General features: G+C 38.0%; 1 protein-coding gene across 4 annotated transcripts in view; it reads left to right on the forward strand.

Annotated features, from left to right (window-relative positions):
- WDR7 (WD repeat domain 7) overlaps positions 1-20,052 on the forward strand; it is a 421,542-nt gene that overhangs the window by 339,292 nt on the left and 62,198 nt on the right. For 3 of the 4 annotated variants that reach the window (XM_060173931.1, XM_060173933.1, XM_060173932.1), the window contains one exon: positions 3,923-4,022. The exons of the other annotated variant lie outside the window; for it this stretch is intronic. In XM_060173931.1, coding sequence (XP_060029914.1) covers positions 3,923-4,022 — 100 coding nt within the window. The remainder of the gene's footprint in view (positions 1-3,922; positions 4,023-20,052) is intronic. 4 annotated transcript variants of the gene reach the window in all.

Consider the following 20,052-nt stretch of genomic DNA (forward strand, 5'->3'; position numbering starts at 1 on the left):
CTCTCATCTCTTTATTTCTCCTTAACTTTTGTAGGGAGTTTCTGCTTTTCTTTGTCATTCCATTCGTTTTCTGTTTCAGACCTTATAAAACATTCACAGTCCTTAAAACAGTGTGTGTTGAGTCTAGTTTCTACACTGTCACTGAAGAATAGGCTTAGTCTTTTGGATGTCTTGCTGCATTAAATGTTTTACTGCTGTATCCTGCTGGCTTCAGCCATATTTCTGTATTCATAGAGTCAGCAGAGGATAAAGGTCTCATGGAGGAAAACAAGCAATAAACAAATAAACAAACAAAAACCTTATTTAATATCTTCGAGATGATAAGTACAGTGAAGAAAAAAATGGGAAATTGGATTAAAGGAAGGGCCACTGTACTAAATAAAATGGCTCAGAAGGGACTCCTTTATCAAGATAACCTGGAAACAGAGAACTGAATGACGGGGGCATCAGGCAGATGTGATTTTCAAGCAAAGGAGGTATCAAATCTCTCAAAGTCCCAAAGTGGGAACACTCTTAGCCTTTTCAGTTTTAGTACAAGATAGAGAGGAAGAGAGACAGAGAGACACCTGCAGTCCTGCTTCATCACTCGTGAAGCTTTCCCCCTGCAGGTGGGGACCAGGGACTCGAACCTGGGTCCTTGTGCATTGTAACATGTGTGCTCAACCAGGTGCGCCAGCACCCGATCCCCATGTAGGGTCTTAAAGGACAGCTGTGAGTACGAGGGAGGTGATTTGAGTTATGGCTGGAAAGGATCGCTCTGGCTGTCTATAAGCGGTGGTGAACATGGAGGTCAGTAACTCTAAATAGTCTTAGCAAGAGACAACCTTTGTGGCATACTTCAGTTACACCTTATTCTTCATTCACATGCTAGACTGGTAATGTTCTCTCTGACTTGGGGGACAGAGTATAGGAAAACCGTTGTTCTAGCTTGAATATAAAGAAGGAATCTTACCATCTCTTGATACCTTTATTGATGGGAGTAATCTCACCATCCTTAATCTTGAGCCCCCACCCCCACCCCATGAGAACTAGTCCCATGAGAAGAGTACTATGGGGTGTTCTTGGTTTTAGCTCATGCCACCAATCCCCATGGATACTGTAAAGTGGGGACTGCATACACACCAGGATTGCTTCTGTTAAAAGAATGCACAATTTTAGAAGAATCCCAAAGATAAAATCACTTTGTAAGACCCTCACTGTCCAGAATTCTTTAAGATATTGTTTAGAAGTATTAGTTTTGTAGTAAATTGCAAAGAATGAAAAATGCAGACCTCTAATATATGATCCTTTCAGGCAGACTAAAGATTTGCTACCAAGAATAGATTTGGTCTCTTTTCTCTTATAACTAATGGTGTTTGGATGATATAGGATGAGGTTGCTATCCAGAGCATGTAAAACAGTCTGTCACAAAAAACTTTTCGACTCTAGGTTAGGAAGGAAAAATTTATTATCATGACTGTGTTTTGCAAATGGGTTGATCTGAAGAGAATTATTTGGTGGCAGGGTAATTATATCCATGTTTTTGCAGAAGCATTTTGGCAATATTGCTGTTACCTTTGTGAAAAGCTTAATAATAGATAGAAATAAACTCTAAATATTTTCTTTTATCTGTTACTATCCATAGAATAAACATTTGCTATATCATTACTTATACATTATATTTCATATTATGCTGATAGTCTAATATATACATTTTATGTAATATAATAATATGATAATTTATGTAATATATAAATTGTGTATGTATATGCAGATGAAGACATGGATATGAACAATATTCTCCAATCCTTGGACCACTTTGTCAAATAGAAAAATAGTAAACTCTTTACAGTTTTCTATTTCATTTTTCTTTTCAAGTGTAACATTAAATCTTACAAAAACTTAATTATTATTTTTTTGGTTTTGTTTTTATTATTGGATAGAGGCAGAAAGAAATTGAGAAGGGAGGGGGAGCTATAGAGGGAAAGAGACAGAGAGACACCTGCAGCCCTGCTTCACCACTTGTGAACCTTTCCCCCTGCAGGTGGGGATCAGGGGCTTGAACCCTGGTCCTTGTGCACTGTAATGTGTATATGCTTAGCCAGGTGCACCACCACCTGTCCTCTAATATTAAATCTTAAACACCAGTTTCTTCTTACCTTTATTTTTTACTTTTTTATTTTTTTTTTAATTTTTTTTACTCTTCCTTTAATTTAGGAAGAGTAAAAAGTATACTTTAACAGGAAAGACTTTAAGAAACTTTTTTTTTACACTAGAAATTCAATGGGGGAAGCTTTATATATATCAGGAGGTTGCAGTATCCAACTTGCCTTCAAACAAATATTTACATAGAGAACATAGCAGAATGTAGCAAAACCCAGCATGCGAGGGTCCTGTCTTCTATGGGATTAAAAATGAATTCATAAAGAGGGTGAATTTTAGAGACAGGACAAAAGCCAAGCATTGTTGAATCCATTACTTGGTAATAAGTAATGAACAAAAAGTTTTAAAACCTAATGGTTTGTTTTCTAGATTTATGAAATATGTATGAATGTTATAATGTTTGCTAATGCCAAAGTGGCTTTGTCAGAATGTCCCTAATTGCAAAATGTTCACATTTAAGTATCTTTTCTCCCACTCAGCCTGTCTTACCAGAATTTCAGAAATGTGGCCCCTTATGCTACTAGATTTTTTAAAAAATGTTTATCAAGTTCAAGAAAGCATTACACAAAAAATGTATTTCTTTTCTGTAATCTGTTTGTCCTCCACCTCCCACAATATTAAAAGAATATAACAGAAGAGTTAGGTTGGTATATGGAACCAAAGAGAAAAGGGGGCAAGGATTGTGTTTCCTTATAAATATTTAGGGTAGCCATTCATTTCTACAGCTTCCTTTGGGATAATAAGGCCAGATAATGGGAGGATGTATTTGAAACTCTTCGAGGATATGAAATCACACCGTACTTACCCTTCAAATAATTGTAATCCTTGCCTTTCCAGGTTTGTATAAGCATGAAATCATTATGACAAAGCATAGATTAAGAATTCAAATATTTAATCTAGTCAGGAAAACTAGTTTAAAAAATAAACAAGTAAAAATAAATCAGCCTCTTATAAACTACTAACTAGCCTCCCTAAATCCTGCTTTTATGCACCAAATATACTTACTCACACTCTGTAATCACAGCTATCATTTAGATGAACTGACTAATATAGAAACCTCAAGAATTTCCCATATAAGCTTTTTTCCTGATGAATAGTTTTTCCTTTTCATTCTAAATTATTATTATGCTTCTAAGTAGCTTTGTTAAAAGTTATTTTTCTGCTAGAACATATTGCTCTTTAATACTATAAAAAATCACCTGGACAAAATTAAATTGACTAGGTAAACCTTTCATCTTTCTCAATTCTGCTCAAAAAGAGATAATTACTTAATAGTTGCTGTAGCAAAACTGAATTTTAAAATTTAATTTTTTGAAAAGGAAACTGACCCTGATTTTTTTGCATTCTTCTTTCTTTTTTTTAATTTTATTTATAAAAAGAAAAGACTGACAAAACCATAGGATTAGAGGGGTACAACTCCACACAATTCCCACCACCAGAACTCTGTATCCCATCTCTTCCCTGTTAGCTTTCTAACTGATTTCTTATTTTAAAAACTGGGGCACATTTGTGACTATAAAGTTGATGTCTATTGAAAATAGTTATTGACAAGTCTAAGTGATATTCTGCATCATTTTCTTTTCAGTGGATGTTAAGAACTACTAAAATCAAACAATTTTGAAGAATCTTGATGTATTAATCTTAGATGTATTTTTTTAAATGTCAATCAGAACTGGATTTAACCTTTGAAATGTGTGCCTAACCCCTTCTATGCAGAGGCCATCTCACCTGCTTTTTTCTCTTTTTGTTTTTGTTTTTGTTGTTAAAATGTTCAATTCAGGTTCTACATGGTCAGCTATTATGAGCGGAATCACAGAATAGCAGTTGGAGCTCGCCATGGTTCAGTGGCCCTGTACGACATCCGGACTGGAAAATGTCAGGTAAATAAATCATTGTGACTTCCTCTCCATAAAGTGTGGAAGTTATTGAAAGGAGTGAGAGACTAGCACTTCACCAGCTGACGTACTGAGCTGCTGGAACATTATGGATAATGCTAAAGAGATCAATAGTTTAATGAAGGACTCAACGAATATAGAGCCCTACTGTCTTTATTCACTGGAAATGAAGGGCTGCCACAGATGGGTCCATAAGAACCCAGGGTAAAGAGGGCCTGCCCCTGAACTACTGTCCTATAGATCTTTTCTTCTTTTAAACACAGTTTTTATGATTTATTTTGCTATGTGTTTGCTGAAGAAGTCTGATGGCACCTACTAGGACTAATAGCTACACAAATGTTAATTGTATGACTAAGTAAAATGAGATTTAACTATTATGTGACATGATTTTAGTTAGAGTTCAAGAAGGCACAATAGCAATTAGCATTCCTATAAAAAGAAAACTGATGCTCTTTTGGAAATAACATTTTTTAACTACCTTTTATGCCCATGTCACACTTTACTACTTATGAAAAATTCCTTTGGTTTTGCTGTTTAATATTTGTTCCACTTTAGATAGAAGTGAATGGAAGTTCTGAGATTTTTTAATCTCATGATCCCAAAGTCACATTATTAGTTAACAGCAAAGCAAGTGGCTGGATCTAGTGTGATCACTGTGAGTTTATAGTGTTCACTGACGAGCAGTTCCAAGTGCTAACTTCTGTTTCATTATAGCATTTATTGATGCGGATCAACTCAAGGATAGCAGGAATTATATTCAGCCATATTAGATTGATAAAACTAACTATGGTGGTAGGAATTTCCAGGAGTATGAAGAAATTCATAAGGATGTGGCTAAAATTTGAAAAGTTTTTTAAAATTTAATCAACTATTAGTTAATTCTCCAAAGGCTTCTTTGGCTACTTTCCATAAATTCATTCTTACGAGATGATAGCGGCTACTGGGTGTAAAAGTTGTAGGGCTCAGACAAGCGCAGGGAAACCATTTGCATGTTACACTAGTTTCTTTTTACATGTCTCCTCTGAGATTTGCAGAGTGTGAAAGTGCTTCCTCCTATGAAAGTGCATTGTGCATTCCTCAAGAGGGCTTAGCATCCGTCCCATTTGCCACATTTATATATTTATTGAATTTGGTTTGTCTTGTTTTTTTATAGCTTTAACTCTTGACTGGTGACCATATTCCTTTACTCTGAACCTTCACTTCAAGCAGTGAAAATACTTTGACCACTTGATTACAGATAAGATTGCAAGTCTTTCATAATACTCTCTCAAGAAAGGCACCAACATCAAATAGACTTTTCAGAGTCTGTTTGGGTTAAGCAGTTTGTATTATTTATTTTTATCTTTTTTCTCAAGAGCACTCTTTAACTCTGGCTTATGGTGGTGCTGGGGATTGAACCTGGGACCTTTGGGGTAGCACCAAGGTCTTTTTGCATAACTATTATGCTATCTCTCCAGACCTTGTATGAGATAGTTTTTAAAGACCAGGTCGTAATCCTATCAGCAGAGCTAACCACAAATTGTACATGGTAAGAAAAAAAAAAGTAGAATGAGAAATACTGAAATAAGGAGTTCTTTGAAAGCTTCTTGGAAATTGAACTGTGGAAATCATAGAGACTGATAACTACCACCAGCAAAACAGGACTGACAGGAAAACAGTAAGAGTATTGAGAAACTGCACATCTTTTATTGAAAAAATTATATAATTTTTGTTTATAAAATGGAAATATTGACAAGACCATAGGATTAGAGGAGTACAGTTCCACACAGTTTCCACCCCCAGAGTTCCATATCCCATCCCCTACCCTGATAGCTTTACTATTTTTTATCCCTCTGGGAGTATGGACTCAGAATCATTATGGGATGCAGAAGGTGGAAAGCCTGGCTTCTGTAATCACTTCCCCGCTGAACATGGGCATTGGCAGGTCGATCTGTACTCCCAGCCTGTCCCTATATTTCCCTAGTGGGGCAAGGAGTCTGCGGAGGCAGGGCTCCAGGACACATAGGTGGGGCCATCTGCCCAGGGAAGTCAGGTTGGCATCCTGTAGCATCTGAAACCTGGTGGCTGAAAAAGAGTTAAGATATAAAGCAGAACAAATTGTTGACTAATCATGAACCTAAAGACAAGAATATTGCAGATGAATATCTGGGTTCTCTGTTTTAGAAAAAACTAGTAGGTCTATTTTAGGTATATTCCAAGGGGCCCATGACTTTACTAGTTTTTGCCTGAGCCTGACATCTGATATGCAGGTGGACCCAAGTTATTGTCTGGGGAGATGGTGTCATAGTTGCAAAAAATAACTAGAGAGCTGGATCAGGGCAGAGAGAAGCTCCCAAATATGGAAAAAGTATATAAATATTGTTAACTATAACCCCCATTGATTTGATATGGGGCCCATATTCTGCACAGGAGCCTATGTAACCTCTGCATCCTTGTAGATCTGAACTCGCATTCTGTGGTCACAACTAGGAACATTCCAGGCTGCACTAATTTCAGAACCATCCTCCTCGGGTTGTAGGTAGAGTATGTTGTCTAACTGCCCTTTGGAGAATGGCCCATTCCATACCATCACTGATCCACATTGAGGGCAAGGTCCTATAGGGGCCCACAAAAGTGTCAGTTATGTTGTTCCTGATGGAGATGACCAGTGACAGTGGAGAGAAGGATCTATTTGAGGTCTGGGCCCATCATGTCTGTGTAGGAATCCCAGGCCTCCCCAACTAGGGTCCCAGGTGATGGGGCGGCCTGGTAGTAACTAAAGAATCCTTATTAAAATATGCTGGTCTTCTGCCCTTATTCAACTTTTGTAGTCCTTAGAAAGTGCACATCTTAATGGCTTACTGTCTGTTAAGTCTTGGTAAAAATGTTGGCAACAACCACCAGAAAATAAATAACTGACTAGCCTCATTTTCATAAAACCATTAGAGAAGCACTAGACATTCTCTCTTAACAGGAATTCATAATGATGCCCATCTTTCTTTATTTGCTGTAGATTGTTTTAGTACAGTAAGAGACTTCAGTTTCCCAGTGATATTTTTTTAAATTAATTTTATAGCCCTGGGCAGGTTTCTTTATCTTCTCTAAGCTGAAGTTTCCTCTCTATAAAGTGTTGACAGAAATAGTGCTTATTGTTGTGAGAGGCAAATAAGATAAATTTTGCAAGATTTTCCACGCACAGCGTCCACAAGCAGTTTATATTCAGTAAGTACTGAATATTAGTCTGTTCTAAAATAAAATTGGAGATGCATTACATTGCAATCAAAGTACATTAATTGTAGAGAACTGTAAAGACAAAACTGGAGGCATCAGTGTCTACAGACTCTCAGGGAAAGGAGCTTGTACTTAAGTGTGGAGCATTTTGGTGGGGAAGTTCCAGCACTGCCTTAGGCCATGTATGCATTTCCTTTTTAAAGACAGCTCTTGCCCGTAGTGTCAGGCTAAATCTCCACTGATTATGGAAATCAGAAACTTTGATACAGTTCAATAGTTAAAAAAAACCTTGCGGTGCTGCTGTTTTTCACTTGGCTACTCCTAGCAAGTTAGGAATACACCTGACTTGAATTTTGCCTAATTAAAAAAAAAAAAAAGGAGAAGGAAGGAAGGAAGGAAGGAAGGAAGGAAGGAAGGAAGGAAGGAAGGAAGGAAGGAAGGAAGGAAGGAAGGGAGAAACTCCCCATGAAGTACTTAGATTTTTGTTTGCGAGGGGTATTTTTGATATGTGCACAAATTAAGTTCTGTGAATCCTTAGAGCTACAGGCATGTGTTTGGTTACATCAGTAATGAAAATCCTCCCTCCAGCAATATTTGTTTATGGCTTGGCAGCCATGCTATTATATTCAATGACTTTCCAATCTTTTTTGAACTGGAGTCTTTGTCATAAGTAACTGCTAGCTCTGTGCAAGATTTTCCTAGGTTAATGTTGCCTAATTCTCCTTGTGAAGTTTAGATGATTATCACTTGGTAAACCTAGGCTCTTATTTTCTTACTTTTGGCACAGTGCTTAGAAAAAAAAAGCCACAAGAGAGAAGGAAATTATTGATGAAGGTTTATCGAATTCTGAACTTTATTGCTGAACGTTTTAATTAAAATTTCTAAAGAAATCATTTATGAAGTCTCATATTTCTGGGTCTCATATTTCTAATGCATAGTAGATGCACAGTAAAGTGCAATTGGATCAAATAAAATACACTACGTCTTTGGGATGAAAAAACAAAATAAGTATGATATGACATCGTACTTGAAAACTAACGTACAGTGTGTTTCAATTATATCAAAAATTTCTTTGTAGTTTGGGTAAGGCATGTTTAGGCATGTCTGAATCACCTAATCAAATCATGCTTTCTCTATAAACAGTAATAGTATTTCTTTACAGAAATAACATAGAGAACCACTTCCTAATATGCTATGAAAGATATACATATGTTTCTGTACTGTACCAGTCGAGGCCTACCATGGCCGTTAGTGAGGAAAGAAATAATACAAATTCTGGAACGTGTGCCCATCACACAGCCTAATGGTGTAAAAAGCAATAGACCTTCAGGCTGAGCACATTCATGACCTCGTGTGGGTTGGATGTGTTAACCCCTGAATTTGAAATGAGTTCACCTCAGTGAGGAGAGAAGGGCACGGGCTATTTAATCTGCTGGCTTGACACTTACCTCCTGAAGATTCTCTCTGCTCCTTTGCTAACTGGGTAGTATCAAAATGAAAGCGGCCTTGACTTTTTGACATTTTCAAACCTTGATTTATCCCATCAGCCTGGGTCCCCTTCAGTCCTCAGCCAGCAAGACCTACTGACTGGGCACAGCAATGGTTTGCATTTAGGCCCTTGCCAAGTGAGCTGTAAACTAGTGAGAAAACCACAACAATCTTAAAGTGAATTTGGAGAATCAGCAAAGGTGCCTGGCTGTTTTCTTATATACATTCCTCTTCCTTCATTGCCACTGTCCCTCAGCTACATAATAGTGAGAACCAGTCTTCTGAGCTTGTGGGGCCTGTAGTATAGATGATTTGGGAGAATTCTATGTAAGAAATAGAAAGTAGAGGCATGTGTGTGTTTAAGTTCCATCAGCTTTCTAATAAATATACCTTTTCTGGATCCTTTGATGTATTTTGGGATTGAGTGAAATGCTGTAGAGGGGTATTGTGTACATGGTGTGTTGATGGACATTTCGAAGAAGTGTGAGATTAGACTCTTAAAGCTTATGTAATCTTGTAAATCAGTGTTATCTCAGTTCTTTAAAAAGTATTTTATGGGTAGGTGAAATTACTCACTTGCATAGTGTGAGGTTTTGATATGTGTACAACCCAGCCAAAGTCTAACTCCCACCACATGAAGGAAGCTTTGGTTCCGTGGTCTCTTTTGCTCTCTCTTCTGCCTCTCTCCCTCTCTGTATCTATCTCAAGAAGAAATGTCTTTTTTTTTTTTTTTGATGATCTTAATACTGTTTATTTAATTTGCTAGGACAGAGGAAAAATTGAGAGGGAAGGAGAGTAGAAAGGGAGAGAGAGAGGGAGAGGGAGAGGGAAAGGGAGAGGGAGAGGGAGAGGGAGAGGGAGGGAGAGAGACCTGTAGCACTGCTTTACCACTTATAAAGCTTCCTCCTGCAGGTGGAGGCTGGGGGCTTGAACACAGGTCCTTGGCACATGGTAACAAGTGCACTTAATCAGCAGCATCTCTGCTCAGCTCCTAGAAGTGTCCTTTATAGCTATCATTTTGTAGCCCTCTATTGTATATTTTGAATGAGCATTTGGCAGAAAGCCCCCTGCCATCCAGAGCAGCTGACACTACATGTCCAGACAAGCCCCAGACTTCTCACAAGGGGTACCTTGACTCCTTCGCACAGTTTCACCTAGCTGACTCTCCTACTCCCAAATTTGGTTTCCCTTTGACTCACAGGCTACTGTCATTTGCCTTGGTTTCAGTTTCACCATGTCCTCAGATGAATATCTTGATTTCTTGGGTTACCACAGTGCTAATTATGATCACTCTCTGCACAGAGTACAGATTATTTAATTCATGGGTTCTTTTCCTGACTTCAGTTAAGAATTCATGTTCTCAGTGACCCAACAATTCCCTCAAAGCCCACGAGACCAATCACAACAGGAACTGGGACCCAGCCTGAGTTTCAGCCTCATGACTTCTAGCTATCTTCTCACAGTGCTCACAAGGTGAAGATTCCAAGAAGTGCCCCTGTTTAATGATCTGTCTTTAGATTGTATTGAAATGCCTGACCTCATGGAGTAGCCACAGTTATAGGTGAAACACTCTCAGTGAACAGAAAATGCCGAGGTTTGCCCTCATTTCACTCTGTCGTCACTATCAAAGCTCCGTATGTGGGCCAGACCACCCAACCCAGCTTTTCTTCTTGCTTCGTTTCTGTCCTGTCTTAAAGGTGCAAAGTGTAATGACCCCACACGGTATCCCTCTTCTCCTTTATCCAGTTGTATTCAGAGTTCAGTGAACTTTTTTTTTTTTCCTTGTTAGCGGTATACCTGGGATCCCCTTTTCCTCCGTTCACTCTGTGTATTAGGCCTTTGACCTCTCTCTTAAGGCCTCTGCGATTTGGACTTTGATCGTCATGCATTTTATTGATCATCATATATTTTGTTCAGTAACAATATTCTTTCTTGAATTTTTCATTGCCTTTTCCTACTTTGCCTAGGGAGCAATAATAAAATGTCTCTTGGGCCCGGGACATAGTTCAGTCTGTTAAAACAAAACTTGCATCTCTGAGTCCCCAGAGGCCACATGTTTGATCCCAGACACAGTCTACCAGAACTAAGTAGGGCTTTCTCCTCTCTTGTTCTCTTTCCTTCATAATTAAGAAGTAAATAAGTAATTTTTTTAAAAAAAGATAATATATCTGTTGTATGATTTGTTGCAAAAAAAGTGAGGTTATCAAGCGGTACCCTTTTAAATTTCATTTTTCTTTACATTGAAACTATCTCACTGAGAATACAGCTATTGTTAATTTTATTTTATTTTTTGTTAATATAATTCGTTTCTCTTAATTTTCAATAGGGGTAGTTTTGAATGTTTGCATTCACCCTCTCATTTGTGTATTTAATATTATCTCTATCTTAATATTATAAGTGATAATATTTAATATTATCACTTATCTGCCTCTATTGAAATTCAGCTTGGCTTATTTATAAACTTGTTATGTAAATCATAAACCTTTTTATGTTGCACAGGCAGCTAGATGCTTTTATATTCCAAAGAAAGCTGTAGTTAGAATCTAAAAGTTTGCTATTATTTGATTCCTATTATGTTTGGAGCCAGTCTAAGTTATTTTATTCTACTTTGACTCTGAGGGTCTGCCAAACTATGGCCAATGTCCAATTCAGTTTCTTTAATTTGTTCACATAATATTTCTTCTAATGTTTTTTTTTCTGGTCAAGATATTTTTTTAATTAATTTAATTATGATAGACAAGTCCGCTGGATCAGAGGGGTACAATTTCACACAATTTCCACTACCAGAGTTCCGCACCCCATCCCCTCCATTGGAGGCTTTCCTATTTTTTATCTCTCTGGGATTATGGACCTAGGATCATTATGGGGTGCAGAATGTGGAAGGTCTGGTTTCTGTAATTGCTTCTCTGATGGACCTGGGCATTGACAGGTTGATCCTTACTCCCAGCCTGTTTCTGTCTTTCCCTAGTGAGGCAGGGCTCTGGAGAGGTAGGGTTCCAGGACACATTGGGGAGGTTTTCTATCTAGGGAAGTCAGGTTGATGTCATGGTAGCATCTTCAAGTTGATGGCTGGATAGCATTAAGATATAAAGCAGAAAAAAAAAATCTTTAACAAATATCAGCAAACCAAACAAAAAATAAAAGATATAAAGTAGGACAAATTGTTTAATAATCAGGAGCCTAAAGGTAAGAATACAGCCGATGAGATTTGAAAAAGCTAGGAAGTCTATTTTAGGTATATTCCAAGGGACCCATGACTTTAATAATTTTTGCCTGAGCCAACAGCTAATATGCAGGTGGGCTAAGTGTATCATCTGGGGAGATGGTGTCAGAGTTGGAAGTAAGACTAGAAAGTTGGATCAGAGCAGAAAGAAGCTCCCAAATATAAATACCATTAGCTGTAAACCCTATTGGTCTGATCTGGGGCCCACATTCAGCACAGGAGCCTGTGTAACCTTTGCATCTCTGTAAGTCTGAGCTCACATTCCGTGGTCATAACTAGGAACATTCGTGGCTGCACTCATGGCCGAATATGTTGGCCCAGCCTCCCTTCGGAGTCCTGTCAAGCTATTTTGTTTCCATTAATAATGATCTTCTAATACTTAACCAGTTAAAACTTGAACAATTTCTGTAATTTACATTACCCCATGGAAAGCCTAGATATAATTCTGGAATGTTTGGCATTTATTTGATCAAGGAAGAAAAAGATACATAATAATGGGTTAAGGAAATGGTCAACCTATCTTGTTCTGTGGCATCCTAGTTTTTCCAAAATTAAAAAAACCTCAATTAAATATTGAAAGTGAAAAATTCACTGTCACCTTTTCCTTTGAATTAATTCTCATTTATTTGTTATACTTTGAGTCTTCTCTCTGTGATATACAAATGCACTCCCTTTTCCATCCTCAGTGTTACTGCTGTTTTCTGCAGCTTGTTTTTAGTTTTTTACTTAGCATTGCGACATCTCTCCCTTCGAGTCCATGTATGGCGTTCAGTAACAGCAGGTATGCACTGAGTGCCTACTGTTAACTCTGACAGCCATTTGCAACATGGGAGCATAGCTATAAACAAGTTTTAAGTCCTGTCATTGTGGAGTGAGAAGAGGAAAACAAGGAACCATACAAGAGTAATATCAATTAGTGTGGGGCAGGGTGGTGGTGTACCTCGTTGAACGCACGTTACACTGTGCAAGAAACCAGGTTCAAACCTCTGGTCCCCACCTGCAGGGTAACATGCTTTGCAAGTGGTAACATGCTGCAGGAGTCAGTCTTTCTCTCTCTCTCTCTCTCTCTCTCTCTCTCACTCCCCCCCCCTCTATCTATCTATCTCCCCCTTCCTCTTGATTCCTGGCTGTCTCTGCCCAATAAATAAATAAAAATAGAAGTATCAAGTAGTGCTATAATAATATGGTGGGATGACTGGGAACCTACTTGGGTTTCTCAGAGACGGACGTGCATGTTGGCAGGGTCATTTGTCATTTAAATTTCTGATGTGCAATATAGATGAAGAGTATTATATGGAGCTGGATTAAACTAGGAAGAAATCTGATTGTGCAAGCCAACATTGGAATATTGGATATTATTCTAATCTGAATGACTGTAACTAGAGAATTTTAAGGAGGAAAATTATATGATCAGTTTTTTTTTCAAAATTCTGTTTTTGCTTGTTCAGTTTGGGGAAGGTTTTTGCTCTTTATTTTAAACATTAGAATCATTATAAACACACTACCCCCTGTCTATTTTAATAGATTATCATAGCTGGACTTCCCAGTCAAGCTCCACTGATATAACATATTCTTTTTTTTTAATTTCTTAAATTTAATTTTATTTATTTATTCCCTTTTGTTGCCCTTGTTGTTTTTTTGTTGTTGTTGTTGAAGTTATTATTGTTGTTGTCGTTGTTGGATAGGACAGAGGGAAATGGAGAGAGGAGGGGAAGACAGAGAGGAGGAGAGAAAGATAGACACCTGCAGACCTGCTTCACCGCCTGTGAAGCGACTCCCCTGCAGGTGGGGAGCCGGGGTTCAAACCAGGATCCTTATGCCAGTCCTTGTGCTTTGCGCCACCTGCGCTTAATCCGCTGCGCTACAGCCCGACTCCCTCTAACATATTCTTTATAGAATATAAAATACTTTACTCAGCTACTTTTCTGCTGGTGAAAATTCTGTATTGTGTTTATACAAAGAAGGCTACCATATGCATCTTTGAATATGTCACTATGCACAAAGGGGAGAGTACTATAATCTTTTTTTTCCTTTTAAATAACTGTTGAGCTGGCACTTAGGTGTTACAGTAGATAGATATGGGGAAATGGGCAGATAAAGAATATATTTTGGAAGTAGAGTCAATAAGTCTTGATGATTATTCAAAGAGAGAATGCAGGGTTGGGGGAAGAAGCAATTAGGAAAGAAACTCGGGTTTCTCATACATTTGAGTCATAAGCAACTAGATGGATTATGTTGCCATTGGTGATGGGGGGGGAGAAGTAAGGTTGAAGGTCAAGATGTAGGCGTATTAAATTCGAAGGGAAATTTTAATCTGTTTATATGATGAAATTATATTCCAATGTATAGATATGGGAGAATACATTAATTCTGTATCAATAAACATTGAAGTTCCTTGTAATTTCTCACCATTAAAAATAGCACTACATTCCATAGCCTTATACTGTATAGCTTATCAATACATGCCTAATTCTTTAAGACACAATCTTTAATTTCAGTGTGAGGTCAAACAATTGTGCATTTGATCATCAGAATACTCTGAAACTATTTTCCCATGGCTTATAAGCCATGGTTTCTCAAGACTCCCTTAATACTTCTGTGACTAACAATAATAACATTTGAATCACAGTGAAACTAATAAAAGTTAGTTTACTTTGCCTCCTTTATTTCTCATCTTGTATGTCTCATATAAATATACTATTCATTTATTCATGATGTATCATGTTTTAAAATATTTTTACTAGTGAAGTGCAAGATTGTAATAAAAGTGTAATTCTACACAGCTCCGATCACAACACTTCTCTGCCTCCACCATCCTCCAGTGGTAATCACCATAGTTCTACCAAGGCCATAGGTTTGGGTTGACTATATGTAGTTTTTCTTCTTTCAATTTCTTGTTGTCCTTCACTGTTTTACTTATTTCACTAACCAAAATCACTACCAGTCCCATCCACTTAATACCAAAATACACATTAAATATCTGTTAATAACAATGTCATAGACATGGAGAAGGTCAAATGATTTTGATCTACCAAGCCTGATGTTGTAGGTCACTTGGGTATTTAAAAAAAATTTTTAGAACTGCCTAAACAATTTAAGTGCAGTGCTAGAATTCAGTCAGCTTACAAATTTGGAATATTAAGTATTTAGACTAAAAAATTATACTCAAGGGGCCAGGTGGTAGCACAATGGGTTAAAGTGCACATGGTGCGAAGTGCAAAGACCCACACAAGGGTCCCGGTTCAAGCCCCCGGCTCCCCACCTGCAGGAGTTCCCTTCACAAGTGGTGAAGAAGGTCTGCAAGTGCCTATCTTTCTCTCCCCTTCTTTATCTTCCCCTCCTCCCTCAATTTCTCTCTGTCCTATCCAACAACAACAACAACAGCCAGGGCAGCAAAAATGGGAAAAATAGTATCCAGGAGCAGTGGATTTGTAGTGCAGGTACTGAGTCCCAGTGATAACCCTGGAGGCATATATATACTTGAAATATTAAATCTATCCCCCTCATAATGGTTTATAAGATTATAAGACATTCAAGGTATAGTTTGACACACTTCCAACACCAAAGTCCTATGCCCTCACCCCCAGGTCCCAACGATAACCATCATAGTTCTCTCACAATCTTAGAAATAGATTGACTTTTTTTTTCAGGTTCATGTGTTCAGTTCTCTGTATTCCATGTATGACTGAGGTCATCTGGTAGTTGTCCTCCTTACTTACTCTCACTAAGCATAATCTCCTTCAGTTACTTCCATTTTATTTCAAAGGACTTAATATCTTTTTTTTTTTTTTTTATTGCTGGGTAGTACTCTATTGAGTATATGGCCCATAACTTCTCTGTATAACTTACCATTCCTTTCATTTATTTAAAATGACGATAGCTCTTCACTGTGCCAAAATACAGCAGTATATGCAAGATAATAAATAAATAAATAAATAAATAAATAAATAAATAAATGTGAGTTACTTGGCCCCTTAAGGAAGTCAGACATAAGCCTATAAGGTAGTAGCTTGCCTGCTGGTGGGGCGGGGAGGTGGGGAGTGCTGCTTGCCAGCGCCATGACCCAGGTTTGATATTGGCCCCACTGCACTGGGGCAGAAAGAGCTTTGGTGCTGTGATGTCTTTCCCTTTCTCTGTCTCAGACTGTTTTTTTTCCTATATGAAGAAACCAACCCAAAGTAATGAAAACTAGACAATGATAAGGAAATGATAATAGAATCAATTGCTGTGATGATCCTTTCAGGAGAGCAGTCTAGTGTGTCTGTGATAGAGAACCTGGCAGAAACTCTAGCCCGGGAGTGTAGGGGGGATTGATCTGCAAAGAAGAGCAAGGAGCATTGTTTCAGGCAAAAGCCACAGCATCTGTGAAGCTCAAAGGAACAGGAAAGCCCAAATGAACATCTATTCAAAAGACAGGATTTGGTTTCCATCTAAAGGGATGTTTCCTATTTTGAATTTCAGATTATTATTGTTTTAATTGGGTAATGAATGTTTTACATTCAACAGTAAATACAATAGTTTGTACATGCATAACATTCCCCAGTTTTTCACATAACAATATAAACCTCACTAGGATCTCTGTCATCCTTTCTGGACCTGTATTCTTCCCCCTACCCACCCCAGAGTCTTTTACTTTGGTGCAATACGTCAATTCCAGTTCAAGTTCTACTTGTATTTTCTCTTCTGATCTTGTTTTTCAAATTCTGCCTGAAAGTGAGATCATCCCATGGTCATATACTTTCAACTGGATGCACCACTGCCTGGCCCCTGAAATTACCATTGAATGTGACACTGGGAGTTGGCCACACCTTGTGTGAAGGTCTGTTATTCCAATAGATCATTACAGGCAGATCTTACCTGTGACTTATGAAATGGCAAATCAATAACATAGATTTCGTAACTAAAGTTACATAATATCAGCTAAGTGTAATAGGAATACTGCCATTTTTCTGTCAACTAGGAAAACACTCTTAGGGAAGAAAGGGTGTGATATGGAAAAAAGGCAGAAAAAAGATGTTCAGTGTAAGGCTTTCAGTATATTAATAAAGATAAACCAGTACAATTTTCAATGGTACTTTTAACTCTGGAAAACATTATAAGGGGCTTCTAGATACCAAAAGAAAGCTAATATTCAAGGCTCAATAGAAGTGTCAGCAAAAGCACCTATATTAATAGAGGTTTGGAAAACAATGTGTTCAGCTCTCTAAAAATAACAAAGACTTTACTTCTAGTTAGGAGGAGCAATGGACCTTGGGGATCTGGTGGACAGTAAGATTGATGTTTCTTTAAGGCAGAGTTTTGAAGCTTCGGGCACAGTTTTCACTGAGCAGAGGTCTATAACGCTTATACATCAAGGGCACTTATGTGGTGATTGCAAAAATTGCAGTGAGAATTGACTACAGTACTTAGTCAGACGGTGACATTTTAGGTATTTTCTTCCTGCTCTTTTCAGCAGCTGGTTTTATGGCAGGTGCTTCCAATGACATTCTGGAGCAACAAGCAGAAATACGGCATCAAGGGTGATAATAAGATGAATGGCCGCAGAAGACAATGGCTCCCTGACACAGTGTTGGAAGAATGACCTAACAAGCTCCCCATTTTAAAAGGGAAATGCTATTTAGAGAGGAACCCCTAGGATGAGGAGCAGATATTGCGAACAGTGCTTGGAATCAGACCATCCATTTATTCTGAAACTTAAAAAAATTTTAAAGAATAGTTTGAGTGTACAAGGGAGTGTTAACCCTCCCCCACCACCACCCCCACACACCAGATATTTCTTACATGTGCGTTATACCTTAAGTGACACTATCCATGATTTCTGCACTAAGAGAATAAATGAACTTCTTGTCAATGTAGATGATTTGGACTGATGGAAGCAGAGTTCCTGTTTAGCAACCTCTCATAAGTATTAGAAGCATTCTAGTATGCTTGCAAAGACATCAGGGGAACTAAAATTCCTTTTATATCAGTTCCTGTAGCCATATCTGCATTTCTCTTCCACTATCTTTCTTAGTCATTCCTTTACCCCATAGCACATAAAAAAGAAAGTATAGATATTCATATGACTATATATATATGTGTGTATAAATATATATATATACTCCTTTTTTCATTGTATATGCTCTATATACTTTTCTACTAGATCTACTCTGCTTTATATACCTTGTATATATTTGTGCTTAGCTCACTAAATAAGTAAAATGCCTTGTAAGGTATTCACAATGCATTGAATTCATTCTGGATCCATTGCCTTGTTTCTTTTAGATTCACATTGATATGTTTAGACCAAGATCCAATACACAGTAGCCATTCAATAAATACAAATCTTAAAGGCCCCTAAGACACACATAATGAGGATATGACCTGAGTTCTTTGTTATTTTAAAGAGGTGTTCATGGCAGTTTATAGGAGCTTATTGTCAATATTTGGTTTTTCGTGATGGAGCTTACATGGGGGAGTGGGGAAATAGGCAACTATGATACAAACTGTGGGGTCAGGTACAGACAGCCCCTCCCAAGAAATTGCTCAGTTAATCAACAAATGTTCCTCAGGTGTGCAATCATAGGGAAGGATGTTCATCTTAAACACTTTGTTTTCATTTAAAGCTTTTAACGATAATTTCATGTTCCATCTCTTTTGGTGTGAGACCAAAGCTTTTTCTCTAAATAACTGGTCCATTGATTATACTTCTAGAACATTTTGCTTTCTGAATGATACCTGCTTCTCTCTCTCTCTCTCTCTCTCTCTGTGTGTGTGTGTGAAATGTAAAGATACTTATAAGCAATCTCAGAGTATAATCCTAGATGTTTATGACTTTTCCAGTCTTGGCAGATGTCTCACAACTAATTTTGTGAGTGTGGTTACGTATGTGTTTATTTGGAACATCATTTTCCCAGTCCTATTTTATAGTTAACCCAACCACATATTGTCATTGACTGCAGAAGACATAGCCTTGGCTAACTGAGGGTCTTAGAGTTGAATGGTGGGAACCGTAGTCAGTGGGCATGCCGGAGAGTTCTCTGTGGACACTGGTATTCCTCACACCAGTCAGGATATTTTACAGGTTGACCCCAAGATCAGTATATTAGAGAGATCCTGTTATAAAGCCTTTAGTGCATGCTTCCGAGACACAGTTTCCTGACAATGTGAGATGCAGAAGGGACTAGCCACATGTATGGGCGGAGTACTTACAACCTAACAGCAAGTGACAAAGATGAAACAGAAAACTGCAGTTCAGTATTATGGTGCTACTATTGCATGGAGTGGCAGATTTCAAAGGAGTGAGTCCTTTGGAGGCAGGAAACAAGATCAGGAAAAGTACCGCTAAGGTGTGATTTTTGTTGTTATTACCACACGAATTATCGTTGGACTCTATGAACCCACTGCTCCTGGCAGCCTTTTTTTTTTTTTTCTTTTTCTATTTTATTTGAGAGGAAGGAAAGAAATTGAGAGGGCAAGGGGGGATAGAGATGGAGAAAGACACCTGCAGAACTGTTTCACAGCTCATGATGTGTCCCCCTACAGGTGGGGAGTGAGGGGTCAAACCTGGGCCCTTGCACATGGTAATGTGTGTGCTCAATCCAGTGTGTGTGCTACTACCCAGTCTCAGAAAAAGTGATTTTTGAGCTGGTTATTGAGTATATATTCCATAGGCACATACTGAGAGAAAAAAAAACCCTATCAGAGAGAGGATAAACAGAGAAATTATCTAGCTTATAGTGCATTCTGGAAGTCGTAAGAGTTTTGCCATGTGTGAAACTAAAGCATACAAAAGAGTGTGGTAGTGTGCTAGAGGGAGAAAGAGCGAGAGAGGGAGAGAGAGAGGAGCCTTTCCTGACTAGACTGCTGTAAATTTGTAGTTTTTACAGGGAATCATTACCAACTCAAGATGCCCTCAGCAGAAATTAATAAAACAATACAGCCTTCTTGGTCTTTTATTTTTCCATTTTTGATAGCACCATTCAAGAAATAATTGATCTTTCTTTTTTAACACTGCTCTCTGTAAAACACTATTGCCTTTGATTAAAAAAAAAAAAGAGCTGATGGTCTACTAGGTGAGTGTTAGGGACAGAATCGGGAGGAGTCGGGACTGCA

This window comes from Erinaceus europaeus, chromosome 15 (genome assembly GCF_950295315.1).
Source record: "Erinaceus europaeus chromosome 15, mEriEur2.1, whole genome shotgun sequence".
NCBI lineage: Eukaryota > Metazoa > Chordata > Mammalia > Eulipotyphla > Erinaceidae > Erinaceus > Erinaceus europaeus.